General features: G+C 46.3%; 1 protein-coding gene across 1 annotated transcript in view; it reads left to right on the top strand.

Moving 5' to 3' along the window:
* Window positions 1-943: 943 nt before the first annotated feature.
* Window positions 944-23,174, top strand: part of pdia5 (protein disulfide isomerase family A, member 5) — a 75,721-nt gene continuing 53,490 nt past the window's right edge. The window contains exons 1-3 of the mRNA XM_039014693.1: window positions 944-1,023; window positions 9,976-10,105; window positions 13,913-14,000. Coding sequence (XP_038870621.1) covers window positions 958-1,023; window positions 9,976-10,105; window positions 13,913-14,000 — 284 coding nt within the window. The 5' untranslated portion in view covers window positions 944-957. The remainder of the gene's footprint in view (window positions 1,024-9,975; window positions 10,106-13,912; window positions 14,001-23,174) is intronic.

Here is a 23,174-nt window from a genome sequence, read left to right as displayed (position 1 = left end):
TAGAGTGGTGTGACTGGCCATTCCCGCCACTGGCACAGGTTGAGAGCAGTTCATGACACCTCCTCATCAAACTGTCTTTCCAGATGTGGATCTTTGGTTGGGTGATGTTCCCATGTATTTGCAAATAAATAACATAGGCCCTAGCAACATTGCATTTAAATAGACACTGTACTACAATGTGATGAGAGGTGCATGCTGCAACTAGCTCTCACAGTCTCACGTCAGAATTAGAAGTTCATCCATGTTTCTCAAAAGTCTAATTCTTAAGTGTCTATGGTTAAGTTTTTTTTTCATTTCACCTTTATTTAGCCAGGTAGGCTAGTTGAGAACAAGTTCTCATTTGCAACTGCGACCTGGCCAAGATAAAGCAAAGCAGTTCGACACATACAACAACACAGAGTTACACATGGAATAAACAAACATACAATCAATAATACAGTATAAAAATATATATACAGCATGTGCAAATGAGGTAGGATAAGAGAGGTAAGGCAATAAATAGGCTATGGTGGCAAATTAATTACAATATAGCAATTAAACACTGGAATGGTAGGATGTGCAGAAGATGAATGTGCAAGTTGAGATACTCGGGTGCAAAGGAGCAAGATAAATAAATAAATACAGTATGGGGACGAGGTAGATTGGGTGGGCTATTTACAGATGAGCTATGTACAGGTGCAGTGATATGTGAGCTGCTCTGACAGCTGGTGCTTAATTTAGTTTAGGCATTAACTCAGAATATTTAAGGTTAAAGTTACGTTTAGGCATTAACTTAGACATCTAAAGGTTAGGCATTAACTCCAGATTAAGGTAAGGGTTAACGTCAACCTGCCTACAATCAATGCCTGCAATGCCAACTATATCCTCCAAAACTACATTTCCTAAGCAGCATTGCGGCTGCTCAAGAATCCGTGGAAAACCGATTGCGCGTGCGTATCCAGACGTGGCAACGGCATCATGGCTTCTTGGAACCGCTACGGGAGTCGGATGAGAGAGCTGAAAATGTACACATTCGTCTTCTTGGTAAGTTGTTTGTGAAATATATACAGAGACACCGATAAGCCTAATGTTTTAATTACATGTATTTTTAAAATGTTTTTAATTAAACCTGCAAACGCCTGCGTGTCTTTTCCGCGTCTTCGTGAAGGCAGCCAAAGTTGACAGCACGGCCTTAGCAATTTTAAATCAGAGGCTGAACTTGAGCCTCAAAAATAGCCTAAGCCTAAAAAACAAGTGAATATAGTATATCTTGCATCTCGCTGTAGTTACATACCGGCATTCGCCAACATTTCATATTATTTAATCAAAACGTCCTCGTGAATAGACTACCAGCACAAGGCATCTAGTGTCCCTCCCGAGAATGTATATTGAAATCCTTTGAGAACGCAAAATGAACCTGGTTGGACAGAGACTTGAAAATAATGAACGGATTATTCCGCATAATCTAAAATATTAGACAATCAATCTGTTACATTGCTGAAGATTTCTATTCATCTGCATGCCTAGCTCAGTGCTATCCGGATTTCTTGGGACATATATACCCTAATCATAACCCATACCTAACCATTAGAAATGTCAACTTCAATGAGGGGTAGGGACGTCCCAAGGATCCCGGATAGCACTGACCGTTGCTTTACTTGTTAATCACCACCAAGTGGCTACTTTTTTCTATGGTTGACGTGGTTTACATTTATGATCAAAATGTCCTTTTAGATTCACTTCCAGCTAGCTATGTGATTCAACACAGTTTGGTTTATTATGACTCTCATGGGTATGTTGGTCAGTCATTTAAAAATATTTTATGATGATATATTGTTATACTTTACTTTCATTGAGTGATTGATACATTCATTGCTTATTGAATGTAAAGTTTGCTACAAATTTAACTTAGTTGGTTGCTACAAAAATGTTACATTGCATTAGCCTACATTTGAACCAACTCCTCGCTCAGTCCTTGATAGACTGGCCACATAATGACTGGATTTCCACTTCATTCCAATCTCCAGCCTTGTGCCCTGGAACCTTTACTGTTCAGCATCCTGTTGTATGGTTTAGTGGCTACCATGTCAAACAAAGGTGGGGGCTACTAGCCTACTGTTGTATGGTTTAGTGGCTACCATGTCAAACAAAGGTGGGGGCTACTAGCCTACTGTTGTATGGTTTAGTGGCTACCATGTCAAACAAAGGTGGGTGCTACTAGCCTACTGTTGTGCGATTGCAGGCAGGGGCAATGACATCACAGTGGGTGTGTGTGGAGATTAAGGGAGACTGACTGCTCTGTCTCTGTGTGTACTGAAGGCTGTCCCGCTGTACTTGCCTAGCTGCGTGTCAAAGCAATGTTTTAAACCTCTTTAATGTGGATTGAGGTTCCTCTTCACCTCCCCATCATGGTGGGTTGGTCGGTTGCCTTAGTGCGGTGAGCCGCCACAACTAACACTAACCACCCTAGAGTTATTCATACATCAATGGTTCCATCTCTATCAATTAAAGAGGACGGAACTCATTGACTACATCCCAAATTGCACCCTATTTCCTATATAGTGCACTATTTTTGACCAGGACCCATAGGGAATAGGGTGCCATTTGGTATATCGGTCATTTGAGAGAGGTGTTCATAATCCATCTCCTGAGCTCAGTGGTTGATAATTGAAAAGGGCCGCCACACACGTTGATCTCCATTACTGTTGTTCGTCTCATTAATCAAGAGCAAAATGAAGGAGAGAGTTTGACAAACAGAACAGCGGTCTGATATGCGCTGATACAGTACGGCCCCTAAAACCTAAAATGGGACGACTTTTATTAAGCAGATTTGTCACCCCAGATGGAGGGTAAGCGAGCTCTGGGAGAGTGAGCCGCCAGCCTGGGTTTCTCTCTGCTGGCACCTTAGTAAAGTGTGGCATTTTTTACACTGATGTAACGTGACACTTTTTGGGGGATGAAGGTTGGTGCAAAGTGTGATAATAGACTTTCTTAATATATTCAAATGCTCGGGCTCTGTCCCAAATTTGATTTTATTTATTTTATATCAACTTTATTTAACCAGGTAGGCCAGTTGAGAACAAGTTCTCATTTACAACTGCGACCTGGCCAAGATAAAGCAAATCAGTGCGACAAAAACAAGAGTTACACATGGGATAAACAATCGTACAGTCAATAACACTATCTGTGTACAGTGTGTGCAAATGAAGTAAGGAGGTAAGGCAATAAATAGGCCAATAGTGGCGAAGTAATTACAATTTAGCAATTAAACACTGGAGTGATATATGTGCAGATGAGGATGTGCTGGTAGAAATACTGGTGTGCAAAAGAGCAGAAAAACAAATATTGGGATGAGGTAGATTGGGTGGGCTAATTACAGATGGGCTGTGTACAGCTGCAGCGATCAGTAAGCTGCTCTGACACCTGACGCTTGAAGTTAGTGAGGGAGATAGAAGTCTCCAACTTCAGTGATTTTTGCAATTCGTTCCAGTCATTGGCAGCAGAGAACTGGAAGGAAGGCAGCCAAAGGTGGAGTTGGCTTTGGGGATGACCAGTGAAATATACCTGCTGGAGCGTGTACTACGAGTTGGTGTTGCTATGGTGACCAGTGAGCTGAGATAAGGCGGAGCTTTACCTAGCAAAGACTTATAGATGACCTGGAGCCAGTGGGTTTGGCGACAAATATGAAGCAAGGGCCAGCCAACGAGAGCATACAGGTCGCAGTGGTAGGTAGTATATGGGGCTTTGGTGACGAAACGGATGGAACTGTGATAGACTGCATCCAATTTGCTGAGTAGAGTGTTGGAGGCTATTTTGTAAATGACATCGCCGAAGTCAAGGATCGGTAGGATAGTCAGTTTTACGAGGGTATGTTTGGCAGCATGAGTGAAGGAGGCTTTGTTGCGAAATAGGAAGCCGATTCTAGATTACATTTTGGATTGGAGATGCTTAATGTGAGTCTGGAAGGATAGTTTACAGTCTAGCCAGACACCTAGGTATTTGTAGTTGTCAACATATTCTAAGTCAGAACCGTCCAGAGTAGGGATGCTAGGCGGGCGGGCGGGCGGTGCTGGCAGCGATCGGTTGAAGAGCATGCATTTAGTTTTACTAGCATTTAAGAGCAGTTGGAAGCCACGGAAGGAGTGTTGCATGGCTTTGAAGCTCGTCTGGAGGTTTGTTAACACAATGTCCAAAGGGCCAGAAGTATACAGAATGGTGTCGTCTGCGTAGAGGTGGATCAGAGAATCACCAGCAGCAAGAGCGACATCATTGATATATACAGAGAAAATAGTCGGTCCAAGAATTGGAACCTGTGGCACCCCCATAGACTGCCAGAGGTCCGGACAACAGGCCCTCCGATTTGACACACTGAACTCTTATCTAAGTTGTTAGTGAACCAGGCGAGGCAGTCATTAGAGAAACCAAGGCTGTTGAGTCTGCCGATAAGAATGTGGTGATTGACAGAGTCGAAAGCCTTGGCCAGATCGATGAATACAGCTGCACAGTATTGTCTTTTATCGATGGTGGTTAGGATATCGTTTAGGACCTTGAGCATGGCTGAGGTGCACCCGTGACCAGCTCGGAAACCAGATTGCATAGCGGAGAAGGTACGGTGGAATTTGAAATGGTCGGTGATCTGTTTGTTCACTTGGCTTTCGAAGACTTTAGAAAGGCAGGGCAGGGTGGATATAGGTCTGTAACAGTTTGGGTCTAGAGTGTCTCCCCTTTTGCAGATGGGGATGACCGCGGCCGTTTTCCAATCTTTAGGAATCTGACGATACGAGAGGTTGAACAGACTAGTAATAGGGGTTGCAACAATGGCGGCGAATCATTTTAGGAAGAGAGGGTCCAGATTGTCTAGCCCAGGTGATTTGTAGGGATCCAGATTTTGCAGCTCTTTCAGAACATCAGCTGTCTGGGTCTGGATGAAGGAGAAGCGGGGGGGCTTGGGCAAGTTGCTGTGGGGGGTGAAGGGCTGTTGACCGGGGTAGGGGTAGCCAGGTGGAAAGCATGGCCAGCCGTAGAGAAATGCTTGTTGAAATTCTCAATTATCGTAGATTTATCGGTGGTGACATTGTTTCCTAGGCTCAGTATAGTGGGCAGCTGGGAGGAGGTGCTCTTATTCTCCATGGACTTTAGTGTCCCTAAACTTTTTGGAATTAGTGCTGCAGAATGCAAATTTCTGTTTGAAAAAGCTAGCCTTTGCTTTCCTAACTGACTGTGTGTATTGGTTCCTGACTTCCCTGAAAAGTTGCATATCGCGTGGGCTATTCGATGCTAGTGCAGTACGCCACAGGGTGTTTTTGTGCTGGTCAAGGGCAGTCAAGTCTGGAGTGAACCAAGGGCTATATCTGTTCTTAGTTGTACATTTTTTGAAGGGACATGCTTATTTAAGATGGTGAGGAAAGCACTTTTAAAGAACAACCAGGCATCCTCTACTGACGGGATGAGGTCAATATCCTTCCAGGATACCCAGGCCAGGTCGATAAGAAAGGCCTGCTCGCAGAAGTGTTTTAGGGAGCGTTTGACAGTGATGAGGGGTGTTCTTTTCACCGCGGACCGATAACGGACGCAGGCAATGAGGCAGTGATCGCTGTGATCCTGGTTGAAGACAGCAGAGGTGTATTTAGAGAGCAAGTTGGTCAGGATGATATCTATGATGGTGCCCATGTTTACGGATTTGGGGTTGTACCTGGTAGCTTCCTTGAGAATTTGTGTGAGATTGAGGGCATCTAGCTTAGATTGTAGGACGGCCGGTGTGGTACGCTATCCTCTATATATAGTGCAGTACTTTAGACCAGAGTCCTATGGGCCCTGCCCTGGTCAAAGGAGAGCACTATACATAAGATGCCATTTAGGATGCAGTTGCAGGGTGCACTACAGAAAGACCTGCCTGCCTGTCTTATTGGAAATGTCACCGAGCTGTGATACGGCATATGACGTGAATTTGATCAATAATCAAAGGATTTGCAATAGATTCTTTTTCTGGACTGGGACTAAGAGGAATTCATGGGCTTAGTCTGACCCATTATGTTTGCCTGACTAAAAGACCCTGTTCTGTATTGGTGACCTTATGGCCTCCTGTACCTGGATGCACAACAAATGCTGAAACATTACATTTCAAATATATAAACGTTTACAGTTAAAATATAAAAACAATGTAATGTTTTATATTTTAAGTTAAAAATCCTATAATCCTTAGAAGTGTGTATGCAAACAGGAAGACATGATTTGGTGACTCATATTGGTGTAGCAAGAGGGTTAGTTCTACTCACTAACCAACTCAAACTATCTTCAGAAACAAATCACCACCTCTTCAGCCTCAAACTCTGTCCCATGAGAGATCTGACGATCGTTGAGGTTTGAGGAATCGATGCTTAAGCTATTAGAAATAGCTTAAACAAAAGACATAATCCAATGTGTTACAGTTACAGCCACATCATGAAACAAGAGCCTAACATCCAAGGGGCTTGTTTTTCACCCTCATTACGTCCACTGCTCACTAAGACATCCCTGAGGCTATGAAGATGAGCTAGAGCTAGCATGCAGTGTATTCCCCTGTCTCTCTCCTGTCTGTCTCCATCACTAGGGAGTGTGGTCTCTAGTCTAAACCTGTCCTCCTGCTCCTGCTGATCACTAGTGTGTGTTTGTGTGTGTGCGCATGACTGAGTGCGGTGTATTGTGAAGGCAGACAGTCCTGTCATTAGGATGCTGCTCACATTGACACACAGCAGTGCCCTCATGTCATGGCCTAAGCCAAACGAGTGGAAGCTTTAGTAATAGGTAGTGTAGGGGAACCAACCAATGCACCGATTGCCAGGCAGCAGCCCAGCCATTGATCGGACTTGTTGCAGTATTGGCTGCCTGTCAAAAGTCAGGGGATGTGATGCGTGAGCGGCGAGCACAACAATGTCAATGGTCCAGGAAAGGTTTGCAAATCCTCTCCTCATTCTGTGTGTGTGTTGCTCCATCCATCCTGATGGCCATGTCCCTCTCCCATGCTCACATCCTCTCCCATGCTCACATCCTCTCCCATGCTCACATCCTCTCCCATGCTCACATCCTCTCCCATGCTCACATCCTCTCCCATGCTCACATCCTCTCCCATGCTCACATCCTCTCCCATGCTCACATCCTCTCCCATGCTCACATCCTCTCCCATGCTCACATCCTCTCCCATGCTCACATCCTCTCCCATGCTCACATCCTCTCCCATGCTCACATTCTCTCCCATGCTCACATTCTCTCCCATGCTCACATTCTCTCCCATGCTCACATCCCCTCCCATGCTCACATCCTCTCCCATGCTCACATTCTCTCCCATGCTCACATTCTCTCCCATGCTCACATTCTCTCCCATGCTCACATTCTCTCCCATGCTCACATCCTCTCCCATGCTCACATCCTCTCCCATGCTCACATCCTCTCCCATGCTCACATCCTCTCCCATGCTCACATCCTCTCCCATGCTCACATCCTCTCCCATGCTCACATCCTCTCCCATGCTCACATCCTCTCCCATGCTCACATCCCCTCCCATGCTCACATCCCCTCCCATGCTCACATCCCCTCCCATGCTCACATCCCCTCCCATGCTCACATCCCCTCCCATGCTCACATCCCCTCCCATGCTCACATCCCCTCCCATGCTCACATTCTCTCCCATGCTCACATCCTCTCTATTCTCCACTCTATATAGTACTGCTTTCATTTCACCATATTACTATCTATCCCCACCCTGTGAATATGATTGTGCTCTGTTTATGATTCCTTCTGTTGATCTTCTCAACAGTATGCATACTCACTCTGTTAGGCCGTAAATGAGCCTGGTGAAATGTGATCGTCAGGGGCAGAAATCATCACCAGCCATTCTTACATTTGTAAATGGTCCAATGTTCACGTAGCTGTGAAATAGGCCTGCCTCAGTACAAGTGCTTCTTCCAGATGCTCTCAGATAGCTGAGGGCTGGCTCCGTCCCGCACTCATAGCTGAGGGCTGGCTCCGTCCCGCACTCATAGCTGAGGGCTGGCTCCGTCCCGCACTCATAGCTGAGGGCTGGCTCCGTCCCGCACTCATAGCTGAGGGCTGGCTCCGTCCCGCACTCATAGCTGAGGGCTGGCTCCGTCCCGCACTCATAGCTGAGGGCTGGCTCCGTCCCCCACTCATAGCTGAGGGCTGGCTCCGTCCCGCACTCATAGCTGAGGGCTGGCTCCGTCCCCCACTCATAGCTGAGGGCTGGCTCCGTCCCCCACTCATAGCTGAGGGCTGGCTCCGTCCCGCACTCATAGCTGAGGGCTGGCTCCGTCCCGCACTCATAGCTGAGGGCTGGCTCCGTCCCGCACTCATAGCTGAGGGCTGGCTCCGTCCCGCACTCATAGCTGAGGGCTGGCTCCGTCCCGCACTCATAGCTGAGGGCTGGCTCCGTCCCGCACTCATAGCTGAGGGCTGGCTCCGTCCCGCACTCATAGCTGAGGGCTGGCTCCGTCCCCCACTCATAGCTGAGGGCTGGCTCCGTCCCGCACTCATAGCTGAGGGCTGGCTCCGTCCCGCACTCATAGCTGAGGGCTGGCTCCGTCCCGCACTCATAGCTGAGGGCTGGCTCCGTCCCGCACTCATAGCTGAGGGCTGGCTCCGTCCCGCACTCATAGCTGAGGGCTGGCTCCGTCCCGCACTCATAGCTGAGGGCTGGCTCCGTCCCCCACTCATAGCTGAGGGCTATGAATACTACTTTTGTCTGTTGCCTTAACTACTCTTTTTTATACAAGAGTTCATACTCCCACATTGTCTCACAAATGGATTCATTTTCAAATCCCATTTAGCACAGCTATCAGTCAAACTCTTTTGTGAGGTAGGCTACAGTACGGTGGATACATATTATATCCCTCTTAAGTAAGTTGTACTTTAAAGCTCCCCTTTCATTCTGCACAGTGGTTGCTTCAGTGCCTCCTCTCTCCACTCTCCCTTTCTCAGATGGCCTAGCCAAGCAGAGGAGTAGTAGTGGAAGGGTGTCGGATAAGGGGAGTGAGGAGAGGCACGCGGGGAGTGAGGAGAGGCACGCGGGGAGTGAGGAGAGGCACGCGGGGAGTGAGGAGAGGCACGCGGGGAGTGAGGAGAGGCACGCGGGGAGTGAGGAGAGGCACGCGGGGAGTGAGGAGAGGCACGCGGGGAGTGAGGAGAGGTGGAGAGGCACGGGTAGATGGCAGAGGAGGAGAGATGTTGTGGAGAAGAGTAGCGGTGTCACTCGGCCGGCCCCGAGAGCCCATTTTATAATTACCCCTTACTGTCATCTCCACACACCCGCCGTAGAGTCTCCGACCGAGAGGACGTCACCTTGTCATCTCCTCAACACTGCCCGTCCGCACCACGGCCACCAGCCTCCCACTTCCAACACCTAGAGACAGGAGGAGGAAATGAGATAGATGCCCCCTCTAGAGTTCATCTGTCATCCAGAGAAAAAAACAAGATGACGCTTCACTTCTTCATTCTACATTTTAATTTAAATGTACTGACGAGAATCTGTTGAATTCCTGTCACGCCCATACGCGGTATCCAGCATGGGAAATTAAAATACTGTGCACGACAGGTGCTTGTTTTGATATCACGTTACAGTATATCACTCATCACTTGATTTGATGAATGAGGACATTGGTAGCTCATTTTGTACTCCATCAGGGATTGGGCGACTGGGACATGATTTGATGAGTGATAGGATGGAGCTTGTTTGAATGTCTGAGGGAAGATTTCAATAGCATACTCCTTGCGTTGTCTCCTTCTCAAAACCCATTGGAGGAGAAGGTCAGAGGGTAGGGACCTCTGGCTTTCTCATCCAATAGGTTTTGAGAAGGAGACAAGGAGAGAGGACTCAAAGAATATGCAATCGGTATCTTCCCACAGTCGCACACAATGAGATGAGAATCTGTCTTTGTTTCGAAGCATCTGATGTGTGAGTTGGTCACTCTGAATAAATACAGTATCTATCCATCAATATGTCTTCAGGTGTGCCTGGTGTCGGTGCTGCAGGCGGCTGTAAAGGTCTCTCCTCTCATAGAGAAGGTCAGCGAACACAAGGACTTCAAGAAGCTTCTCCGGACCCGAACCAATGTCCTGGTGCTCTACACTAAGTCAGGTGGGTTAGAGCCAATGTCCTGGTGCTCTACACTAAGTAAGGTGGGTTAGAACCAATGTCCTGGTGCTCTACACTAAGTCAGGTGGGTTAGAGCCAATGTCCTGGTGCTCTTCACTAAGTAAGGTGGGTTAGAACCAATGTCCTGGTGCTCTACACTAAGTCAGGTGGGTTAGAACCAATGTCCTGGTGCTCTACACTAAGTCAGGTGGGTTAGAGCCAATGTCCTGGTGCTCTACACTAAGTCAGGTGGGTTAGAGCCAATGTCCTGGTGCTCTTCACTAAGTCAGGTGTGTCAGTGGGCATACTTTAGGCCCTTTGTAGTAAAAATGATATGTGAAGTTAGATCTGCCTTTCTTTGGTGTAAACAATCTTGAATAGTGGTCTGTTATTTTCTCTGATCCATCACTTGTAATGGGAAATGAACAACATTCTGGAAGGACCGTGATTGACCTGCATGCTTGTAGGCTTGTGACATCTCCCCTGGATTTGTTTAGCATAGAACAAAGTACTTGAACAGAAAAAGACACCCAAACTAAATGCGGTCAAATAAAGCCATAAAACTGCATTCACCTATAGCCATTAGGGAACTCAGCCTCTCTTGCATTTAATTCCATTTTAATTTGCATATTTCACGCCAGCAGAAAGTGCTCAGCTCAGCTCACTCTCATATAAGACTCTGTGCCGTGTGTGTTTGCCGGTGTGTGTGTCAGGGCTCGACATTAAGTCTTGTCTATTTGCCTGGGGCAAGTAAAAAAGCAGATTGTAGATTTAAGTAAATAAATATCACGCAAAAATCACTATCAAACAATTTAGGTTACTCCGATCATAATTGGATCAGTGTCCTACAGATGTGATATTTTGCTCACTGTCCTCCCAATTTCAACGCCTTCAGAGTATAATTATTGTAGGCCTGCATTGACAGACACGAGCGGTCTTTCAATCATGCAGTCACAAAATTCGTTTTTGAGATCAAAGCAAGCCGTGTTTGCACATTTGTTGATAATAATTGCTGGTGAGTTATTTGCCCAGTTATAGCAAATTTTTGGTCAGCAATGACAATCCTGAAAACGTCATGGTCTGTGCATTACCTGTGTGTGGGCCTTTACCAGAGGAGAGAGGGAGACATTTGCGCAGCAGGTAAAATAATGATATAGAGACTAATTAGATAAAATAACAAACTGTTTTGAAATGGCTATCTAGTTAACTATTTATCTATTAGCATGCATTAATGTCATTGTCATGTCCGATAACTTTCCACCGGCGCTAGTATATAACTGCAAATGGCCAACACGCAGTTGATATGGGTGCGCAGTTGATGAAACCAATGCTGCATACTTCGGTTATAAAACCGTCTCTAGTGCTCAAAATTGGCTAGGATTCTCCTCTATTTAATACTGGCCATGTCATTCTGACAAAGTCAAAAAATATTCTTAGAATAGCCTAATTAACTAGTATCTCCTATGCTGTCAAGATCTCCCCTGAACACTGAATATTTTAACCTTCCAAATAGACTTAGTAGTTATCTACCTCGCCCACCTTAGCCAGTTGATCCCTGGTTCATTGAATGAGGGAATTATTTTATAAAGGCATAAAAAGTGCTTGGTTGTATTTGTAATGTTGCAAGGTGGCCAACCATCCTCCTGGAGAGTTACAGGGATGCAGGCTTTTGCTCAGGAGATATAATACATGGGATCAAAGACCAGCAGCCTTCCGTTGTCACTGAGCCCAGCAGCCTTCCGTTGTCACTGAGCCCAGCAGCCTTCCGTTGTCACTGAGCCCAGCAGCCTTCCGATGTCACTGAGCCCAGCAGCCTTCCGATGTCACTGAGCCCAGCAGCCTTCCGATGTCACTGAGCCCAGCAGCCTTCCGATGTCACTGAGCCCAGCAGCCTTCCGATGTCACTGAGCCCAGCAGCCTTCCGTTGTCACTGAGCCCAGCAGCCTTCCGTTGTCACTGAGCCCAGCAGCCTTCCGTTGTCACTGAGCCCAGCAGCCTTCCGTTGTCACTGAGCCCAGCAGCCTTCCGTTGTCACTGAGCCCAGCAGCCTTCCGTTGTCACTGAGCCCAGCAGCCTTCCGTTGTCACTGAGCCCAGCAGCCTTCCGTTGTCACTGAGCCCAGCAGCCTTCCGTTGTCACTGAGCCCAGCAGCCCTCCGTTGTCACTGAGCCCAGCAGCCCTCCGTTGTCACTGAGCCCAGCAGCCCTCCGTTGTCACTGAGCCCAGCAGCCCTCCGTTGTCACTGAGCCCAGCAGCCCTCCGTTGTCACTGAGCCCAGCAGCCCTCCGTTGTCACTGAGCCCAGCAGCCCTCCGTTGTCACTGAGCCCAGCAGCCCTCCGTTGTCACTGAGCCCAGCAGCCTTCCGTTGTCACTGAGCCCAGCAGCCTTCCGTTGTCACTGAGCCCAGCAGCCTTCCGTTGTCACTGAGCCCAGCAGCCTTCCGTTGTCACTGAGCCCAGCAGCCTTCCGTTGTCACTGAGCCCAGCAGCCCTCCGTTGTCACTGAGCCCAGCAGCCCTCCGTTGTCACTGAGCCCAGCAGCCCTCCGTTGTCACTGAGCCCAGCAGCCCTCCGTTGTCACTGAGCCCAGCAGCCCTCCGTTGTCACTGAGCCCAGCAGCCCTCCGTTGTCACTGAGCCCAGCAGCCCTCCGTTGTCACTGAGCCCAGCAGCCCTCCGTTGTCACTGAGCCCAGCAGCCCTCCGTTGTGAATACCAGTGATAATAATGCTGTTTATTTTGTGAAGTGCTTCCTTGCGTTATACAACACACATTTCAGTCACCTTTTTGGCCCATGGTGTTCCAGACCAGTTTTTATTTTTGTACAAGCGACTTGAGCTTTCTGACAAGTAAAATAACAGTCCTACTGTGGTTAAAACAGTTCATGTCAAGCCCTGCTGTGTGTCGTGTGATGCTCTGTCAGCATAATCTCCCTCTCGGTGCACTGGAAGAGGCCTCTCAAGGCCCCACCACTCCCATGAATTATGTGTGTACATACGATCCTCCACATGTATTTGTTTCATAATTCATGGGCCATTTCAGACAGTGTTAGGTCATTGGTTAATACTTGCACGTATCAAACGCCGCTCCGTGATTGATTGCTTGCCGTTTCTGCGGCGCTGCGTTCTGGCATTCTCCGACGGTTTAGTCCCCCCCCCACCACTCATTTAATTTCCTGCAGTCGGCTACTCCCTCTTTCTACTAAGGGTAGTGGGTTCCAAATGGCAATCTATTCGCTACGTCCCAAATGGCACCCTATTCCCTATATAGTGCACTACCTTTGGGACGCACAATGGGTCCCTAATCCTCAGTATCATGGCAATGCCCGCAAAGCTAAATATAGACGAGGTGTCCATAGAACCAGGAAGTGTTCGACTCATAATAAGTGTTGAAGGGGTTGTAAAAGTGATGTTGTTGAGCAGCGACTAAACAACCACAGTCATTTCACTGATTTGAGTCCACATTGTATCTCAGTGGACATTGTGTAATGTTGCACGGTATTGTTACAGTACAGTTTATTGCAGTTTATTCTTTGATGGTTTTTATGATACTCGTAACATGTTGGAAGTAGCCTAGTGAACGCTCGGCTAGGTGATGTCACAAGGTGATGGGTGGTACTTGGTGATGCTTGCGTATACCCTCCTGTGATTTGATGTTTGAGTTTATAGTCCCGTGTTTTGAGTGTTGTGACCTGACCTTCAGTGAATTACAGGTTTTAGAATTCTTGAGTATTGAAAGCTGGTGAGCTGAGTAATATAACCCATATTGTGTTGTAACCTACTCCTGTCCTCGTATCTTGTGTATGTAAACAGCTACCTCCGGGGACTCTAAGCTGAAGCTGCTGTCTGACGTGGCCCAGGTTATCAAAGGACAGGGCACCATCGCTTGGGTCAACTGTGGGTAAGTACAGGATTGATTGATTTAATTACAGTATGGAATGGCATGCATTATCACTTCAGTCACCATGTCACGTCCAAGGTCATATGTCACGTCCAGGGTCATATGTCACGTCCAGGGTCATATGTCACGTCCAGGGTCATATGTCACGTCCAGGGTCATATGTCACGTCCAAGGTCATATGTCACGTCCAAGGGATTTTCCAAAAAGCATTTTAGGTTAGCTATCTGAAGCCTAGGCCAGCTGCATGCTGTTGTCATATCTATTTACATCCATCTCTTCACTGCACTTCTAATCGATGCGTGGCATATCCCTCTGGAGATTGGAGAAGAGACACTCATTAAAATAGGGAGTCTCGCACTCTCCACATCCTGCTGAGGGCTGGAGAGAGGAGGAGAATGGTCTCTTCACACCCTCAGTTTGTGTGCGTGACTGTGTGCATGCTCGTTCTGTCTGTGTTCGTAAGTAAGGGGTTGTCTGAATGAGTATGAATGAGTCATGGGCATTGTGTGGGAACACGAGCGTTCCTGTCTCCCTGTCAGGTCTGGGCAGATGAACGATTTGGAACTTATTCTCTGGAAGTGTTCTTACTGGGAGGATCCATCACACTCCCAAGACACGAGAGGAATTGTTTTCCTTAAGAAATCTTTTACTTTTCCCCTTATCTGACTTCCACTGTAGTTGTTTTTCTGCCATTTTAACTCAGTTTTTTTTTTTTATACCTGTCAACCTCAACCTTGAGCCATCTTCGTGCTCCGGAGGAAATCCTTCAAACAGGAAGCTACAAAGGAATCAAGATCACCCCCCTGACACCTACCACTCAAAGCATCCCTCAACAACAAAAATGCTAGCCTTTCCAAGATGGAAGATGGAAGATGGATGACGGACAAGGAAGGGAAATTGTCTCAACAATGTAGCCTGGTCAGCAGTTTTATATTGACCTTCATCCAAACAAGATTTGCTGTGAGATTGTGTTTCTTTTCACCGTAGTAAATCTGTCAACCTCTCTTTCTACAGCTTATGCCTTATTTCTGAAGGGTGTGGTGCCTGAAGCTGTTCTTATGGTTAACTTTGCCACCTGTAGTGCAACTGTATCACGTTCACCTAGGATATGAATCCCAGCTGCTGCTCTCTGCATATCCGTCTCCATTTCTCCACACTCGTTTCAACCATTATTCCACTCTCATTTAAAACAAATTAAGTCAAGAAATACTGAAAGGTGTGGAAGTTCCTGAAGGTTGTACAGTACCTACCTGTGCCAGTGACCCAACAGAGGACCTGATACGACAGGGTTCATGGCTGCTGTTACTGTTCAGCCATCCTCTCTAGCAGTGAGGTTTCCCAACCGTCGCCAGTTCTCTCATGGACCAGCACCAAAACAAAGCTTAGCCAAGCGCTTCTGGACAGGGGGAGAGACAACCTCACGGGTGTTGTTGGAAGAACAGTGGCCCCTGCCAACGGAAAGGAATGTGATCCCACGTTGACACATTCACCAGATGACAGGACCTGCGAGATGTCCAACAGTGATGATGTCAGAGGAAGTGGGCAGGAGACAATGCTGGTTCAGGCATGGATGCTAGACTGCAGACTCTGCTGAGAGAACTGGAAGATTTGAAACAGTTTTATTCTTTTTGCTAATGAGTTCATTCATCTGAGTGTTTGGTGTACCATCAGACGGAATGCTAGCCTGAAGCCTCAGTAGGCAAGCTGGTTGAAAACCGGTTGTAATGACGCCATTTCAACCAGCGTTGCCTGCTGGGTAACTCACGTCTCTGGAGCACACGTCTCCTCGTCTGTGGACAGACGTTTGACTCGACCTGTCCTCTCTAGGTGAATCACAGTTCTGTCATCACGTAGACCTTTTCAATGACTTACTACCGACCTCCCTCTTCTCACATCCTCCAAACACCCCCTGTGTTCCCTCTTCTCACATCCTCCAAACACCCCCTGTGTTCCCTCTTCTCACATCCTCCAAACACCCCCTGTGTTCCCTCTTCTCACATCCTCCAGACACCCCCTGTGTTCCCTCTTCTCACATCCTCCAGACACCCCCTGTGTTCCCTCTTCTCACATCCTCCAGACACCCCCTGTGTTCCCTCTTCTCACATCCTCCAGACACCCCCTGTGTTCCCTCTTCTCACATCCTCCAGACACCCCCTGTGTTCCCTCTTCTCACATCCTCCAGACACCCCCTGTGTTCCCTCTTCTCACATCCTCCAGACACCCCCTGTGTTCCCTCTTCTCACATCCTCCAGACACCCCCTGTGTTCCCTCTTCTCACATCCTCCAGACACCCCCTGTGTTCCCTCTTCTCACATCCTCCAGACACCCCCTGTGTTCCCTCTTCTCACATCCTCCAGACACCCCCTGTGTTCCCTCTTCTCACATCCTCCAGACACCCCCTGTGTTCCCTCTTCCAACTGGGTTTGCCAGATGACTCTGTTCAGTGTCGTTTTTAATCAAGTCCCACGCCGTTTTACACTTCTGTGTTTTGAATTAACAATCAACTACAGCAGAGTACACTTACCTTTCAATTGACTTCCTTTGAGTTATAAAGGTGTAAAGCTTTATTTGAATATTTCTTAATGTGTCACATTATGGTGGTTTGCAGTGTGATATTCAATCTCTGTTGGAAGCCAACGAAATGGAAGATGACCAGAGCTTTTACGTCTCTCAAAACTTGCATTTAGAATGCCTGACAGAGTAGGGGAGGAAATCCAGCACATGAAGACTACCTACACCATGTAAACTGGAACAACTATCTCACTAACAGTTGCTATATATCCAACCACATCCAGATTTCTATACTAATCTAATCTGTATGTTTCTTATCCTAGTGTAGCAGAAGATCAAAACCAATCAATTTACATGTGAAAACAAATTTAAAAGATCAACCTGCAGCAGAGCATGCTGGGAAATATGACAGAGGCCCTTCCCACATCTGTGGATAACTTCATAGATTTAACTCCCTGTCTCTGGTTACTTTCTTGTTGAAGTTAAAAGTTCTCCGGTGACATTCTGTACTGTTATCTCATATGAAACATTGGATCTCAAATCCCAAATGCAGAAGTATAGAGCCAAATGAAAAGTTATAGCCTCACTATTTTAATAAAAACGTAGGGGAGTGTGTATATAGCACTAATGACAGCCTCTCTTTTTATATTAAAGGACAGTGCGCTGGATATTTTTCTGATGGGGGGCCTGTGCGTTCAGAGCTGTAATTTAATTCCATCTCTTTGAATTTCCTTTAGCATAGGGCTTAGCTCTCCTCTCTCCCTCTTTCTCTCCTCTCTCTCACTCACTCCATCTCTCTCTGTCTCTGTCCTTATGTAATACACTCCCATGCTCATTATCACTGGAGAGAAGGGGAGTTATTATCGTCAAGAGAGAGCTGTGCTTTGTGTGGGTGGTGAATATGTAGGTTTGGGTGTGTGTGTATTCCTCTAAAGATGGAACCTCTTCAGTTGGTAGGGGAAAACCCAGTACTTGAAGACTACCGTCACCGCTGGAACAACTGTGTGTCTCACTAATCAGTTGCTATAAATCCAACCACATTCAGATTGGATTCGTATAGAAAAATTGATGTTTCTTATCTTTGTGTAGCATTGAAAACACATATTGAAACAAAACATTTTAAAAATCTACCTGCAACAGAGCATTCTGGGAAATATGACAAAGGCCCCTCCCACATCTGTGGATAACTTCATAGGCCAGAAGCATACCACCCTGCATCCTACTGCTGACTTGCCTTTGAAGCGACAGTAAGCAGGGTTGGTCCTGGTCGGTCCCTGGATGGGAGAACAGATGCTGCTGGTCTGGTCAGAAACTCTATTTGGTCATTAAAGATCTCATGGCAATTATTGTAAGAATAATTTTGCCCGTGTCCTGGCTAAATTCCCAACCATCAAGGCCACCTAATCATCCCTAGCTTCCAATTCGCTAACTCACCCCCCTCTCCCCGGTAACTATTCCCCAGGTTGTTACTGTAAAGGAGAATGTGTTCTCAGTCAACTTACATTTTTGTTGGCCCTTATTTTACCAGGTATTGGACGTGAGGCTGAATGTACTTGGATTTGGATTTGTGTTCTTTACATAATGGATTTGTGTTCTTTACATAAACCTCAGTCTAATCAACTCCCTCTACAGACTGGTGTGTGTCTGTACTGTAAACCTCAGTCTAATCAACTCCCTCTACAGACTGGTGTGTGTCTGTACTGTAAACCTCAGTCTAATCAACTCCTTCTACAGACTGGTGTGTGTCTGTACTGTAAACCTCAGTCTAATCAACTCCCTCTACAGACTGGTGTGTGTCTGTACTGTAAACCTCAGTCTAATCAACTCCCTCTACAGACTGGTGTGTGTCTGTACTGTAAACCTCAGTCTAATCAACTCCCTCTACAGACTGGTGTGTGTCTGTACTGTAAACCTCAGTCTAATCAACTCCCTCTAAAGACTGGTGTGTGTCTGTACTGTAAACCTCAGTCTAATCAACTCCCTCTACAGACTGGTGTGTGTCTGTACTGTAAACCTCAGTCTAATCAACTCCCTCTACAGACTGGTGTGTGTCTGTACTGTAAACCTCAGTCTAATCAACTCCCTCTACAGACTAGTTTCTGTATGTGTTTGTTGTGACAGAATGATTTTGGGTCTCCGTGTCCGGTGACAGTATTCATGTCTCTATGCCGAGATCTTATTAACAAGACTTGATGCAGTCAATATTAATTCCACAGTGGCTTTTCAACCTCTGTTAATGTTTTTGACGTTTACATTTGTTTCTCGCTCGCTCTCGCTCTCTCTGTCCCTCCATCTCTCTCTCTGTCCCTCCATCTCTCTCTGTCCCTCCATCTCTCTCTGTCCCTCCATCTCTCTCTCTCCCTCCATCTCTCTCTCTGTCCCTCCATCTCTCTCTCCCCCTCCGTCTCTCTCTCCCCCTCCATGTCTCTCTCTCCCCCTCCATGTCTCTCTCTCCCCCTCCATGTCTCTCTCTGTCCCTCCATGTCTCTCTCTGTCCCTCCATGTCTCTCTCTGTCCCTCCTGTTAACTCGAAATGACACAACGACAAGGTTCCAGTTTAACAAAGTTTACTCTACTATATGAACACACTACAAGGTAGCCATTCCACTCCAGGCTAGGTCCAACAACGAACAGACTTCCCGCGCATGCGCACTCTTGACTCCGTGATAGCCCCGTAATAACAGGAGTATAGGGATACTTAAAACATGAACTTAACAATCTCCCCCTTTTCTTTAAAGACAAATAAAACATCAACAACATAATTAAAGGTCCAAGTATTATTCAAGATCCCCATTACAAATGGGTTGTGTTACAGGCTGCCACTTTCCATTACTGAGAGCCTGTAGGAGCGAGAGCCTGTAGGAGCACAAGACCGGATGCTCCCTTTTTAGTCAGACAGTCAGCAAGCTGTTCCTTTGTGGTCGACCACAGAATCCGCTGGATTCTCTGTGCTTGAATAAGTTCCTTGATGCTGCTAATCTCAAAGTCTTTTCTCTGTGACAGACTTGGTTGACTTCACAGCATCAACTAATGAGTAGTTGTCAGTGACACAAACTACAGGTAGGAAGTGCCGTTTTGTCCCACCAGTGATAACCTAGCGAAGCATCACTGAAGACAACTAGTTTCAAAGAGTCATCTTTTCCAACATGCTGAAACTTTAACGTCACTTGTTGTGATTCCAGTTTACGAACAACTTTGTTTGCCTCATGAATGGTTTGTACAGTGGCGTGTTTTGTGTTAGATGCCAAGTTGCAACCATCAAACCAGGTCTACTCTGTCTCGCAGCCCATAAAATTTGTCCCATCTTTGACCTCAATTGACCAGCTTCAATTCCACAGAGGGGAATTCCTTTGTACGGCTCTTGAAGAATCCATGTGGATAGGTTGAAGATTCTTGATATAGCTCTCCTGTTGCATCAGTATTTTTCCATCAACTGTAATAAACTCTATGCCAACATAACAAAAATGATCATGCTCCTCACGGCCAACCTAGAAAACAGCTTTGAGGTGTGGAATCACAGTTGAAGCAAAGGTCTGTGAGCCACCCCAGATAAAGTCATCAACATGACAGGCAAGTACTCCAGTCACATTGCAGTCTTGATCAAGCCAATAGAAGACTGCAGGATCCACTTGTGACATTTTTCCACCTGTATTCAGCATTGTTGCCTTGACTTTGTTGTACCAGTAGAGTGATCCATCTGCCAGTCCATACACACACTTTTTTAGTTTCCACAGTGTTCCTTCACTTTTAGCTTCGGGCGGAGGTCGGATGTGAATGTCCCTTGACAGCTCTGTTCCCTGCAAAAATCCAGATTTGATGTCTATGGAATTAAGTTTCCATTTTTTCTGGCAGATCACTGACATCAGCAATCTGAGTGACTCTGAGGCCCATGTCGGTGAGTCTTTTGGGAGTTCTTTAGCAGCCAGCTCCTCAAAAACTCTAGCCACTAGACGTGCTTTGGGCACTATTCCAGTTAAGGATTCTTTAAGGGTACACACCCACCTTGTTGAGACGCACTTTTGGCCAATGTCTTTGACTTCCTCAAACACTCCATTTTTCCTCCAATTACTGAGCTCATCTAGCTTAGCTGAGTCAAATGACACGTCCTTTGTTTCAAGTACATCATCATTTTGAATGTCATTCTGTTTTTCTCGATTTTCCATTGGTTCAATTCTGATATTATCTACAAGTGGCAGGTCAGCTGACCCTGTTGTACCAGAAAGTGTAGCTGGTTCAGAGTACTGCAAGTTGTACCAGTTCTTGTGTTTTGCTTTTCCTGCTCGTCCAATGACGGTTGCTGTATGTGGAATACCACTTTCTCTGTCCGTGTATTTAACAGGTTGTCCAGTTTTCAGATTGGAACAACCATGTTCTCTTAACACATGTGGCTGTTGAATGTTTTCCTCATTTGAACGCTCAACAGTATTACCTGTGGCATGGTTGAAGGTCTCTGCTCCATTTCCTATGTCAGTTTCGGTGTCCATATCATTGGATGCGACATCTGGTAGGTTTGTGTCTGTTACTGTGTCCTTTTTGTCATTTTCATTAGGAGACTGATTCTCAGCAACAGCCCCTCTATCTTGTTGATCATTTACTTTCCGCAATCTTGAGTGATGCACCCTGACAATCATGCCTCCGTGCCTCACAAATATCACCACACCATCTTGACCAATGACTACTCCCGGTCCTTTCCACTCTTGACAGTCAACTCGTTTGTAGTACACTTTGTCTCCAGACTCGTACTTCTCATCATCATTATTCCCTGAACTGCTGAGTAACTTTTGAAGTCTGTTAACTGTATCATGTCCAAACTGTTTGTAAAGCTTTAACAATACTTTGTGTTTTTCTTTAGTGCTCATGTTCTCTGTGACTGTCAGAATCTTCATGTGCTCTGTGTCAGTCAGAATCTCATTTTTGCATGGACACTGTGTGATGTCTTTGTCTAAAATGTTTACACAATAGTGGCCTGAGGTAGTAAGTTCAAGAGTCACTGGTTGTTTAAACATCACTGCCTTGTCATTTTTTATGTCTAGTACAGCCTCTGCCTTCTTGAGGGAAGCTTTGCTTAATAGTAAGGGGATATCTGTAGGGACCACCTCTGTTTCAATGTGACACTTAGTCTGACCAATTTTTGCTGGTATCTTAACTCTCTTGGTAGAATGGACAATTCTCCCGTCTCCAAATTTGAAAGCTCTGTTGCTTGGTGTGTCAATCATATTTTGTACTTCCTTCATATTTAGTTCACTGACATAGCTATCAAGCCATTTTGCACCACACACTGTCCGTGTACATGCAGTATCAATCACAGCAGATCCTAAGGATTCAACTATAAAAATCTCAGTATCAGAAGCAGATTCATTTGAAAACAGTGTAATGTTACACTGCTCTATCTCTGTGTTTACATTTTCCTCTGTTAGTTTAACTTGTTCATTTTTATGAGGACAGTCTTTAACCCAATGGTAAGTGCTTTGACAAATAGCACATTTCGATCTCCTTCCATATGTGTCCAGTGGATTTGTGCCGGGAAATGGCGCCCTCTTCTGGTTATCTTGAGAACGTGACTTTTTGGCGCCTTTTCTGTGCTGCTCGGTGTAATATGCTGCGTCACTCACTTGCATTCCATCTGTTATTGGCGCGACAGACGTCTTTTCACCAAATATTCTTTTTAGTGCCGACTTCATAGATGCAAAAGTCAGCACAGTACAAGCAGTCAACGCCAACTGTTTCTCCCTACCATCTAGACAAGCAGTGTCTAGCAACTTGAACCCTAACACTGCATCTGGGAGAACCATGTCGTACTTGCGCATTCTATTGTACCTCTGTTCGAAATCAATGATGTAGTCCGCCATTGCAACCGAAATATCTCTCGTAACACTGTCAAAGTTTGAATATGCCTCGTAGGCACGGTCTTTCTCTTCTTTAAGAAATACAGAATCCAGTGCTGTGATCAAAGTTCCCATACCGTCATCCTTGTTCAAATCCTCAACGGATATCTCCAGTGCTGTATCTCTCGCTCTTCCCTCGAGCGATAATACCACCGCAAGTGCTTGCTTTTTTGCGTCCAGATTAGTAACGCGTGTCCAGATTCCCAGTTCATTTTTCCAACTTTCGTACGACCTCTTCTCGTCGAAGCGAGGTGGCACGTTGTAGTTAGAAGCCATCGTCTGCTACCAATGTTAACTCGAAATGACACAACGACAAGGTTCCAGTTTAACAAAGTTTACTCTACTATATGAACACACTACAAGGTAGCCATTCCACTCCAGGCTAGGTCCAACAACGAACAGACTTCCCGCGCATGCGCACTCTTGACTCCGTGATAGCCCCGTAATAACAGGAGTATAGGGATACTTAAAACATGAACTTAACACCTCCATGTCTCTCTCTGTCCCTCCATGTCTCTCCCTCTGTCCCTCCACGTCCCTCCCATCTCTCTCTCTCTCTCTCTCTCTCCCTCCCTCCATCTCTCTCTCTCTCTCTCTCCCTCCATCTCTCTCTCTCTCTCTCTCTCTCTCTGTCCCTCCATCTCTCTCTCTCTCTCTCTCTCTCTCTCTCTGTCCCTCCATGTCTCTCTCTCTCTGTCCCTCCCTCCATCTCTCTGTCCCTCCCTCCATCTGTCTCTCTCTCTCTGTCCTTCCCTCCCTCTCTCTGTCCCTCCCTCCA

Source organism: Salvelinus namaycush, chromosome 19 (genome assembly GCF_016432855.1).
Source record: "Salvelinus namaycush isolate Seneca chromosome 19, SaNama_1.0, whole genome shotgun sequence".
Taxonomy (NCBI): Eukaryota; Metazoa; Chordata; class Actinopteri; order Salmoniformes; family Salmonidae; genus Salvelinus; species Salvelinus namaycush.
This window is presented reverse-complemented; position numbering and strand designations above follow the sequence as displayed.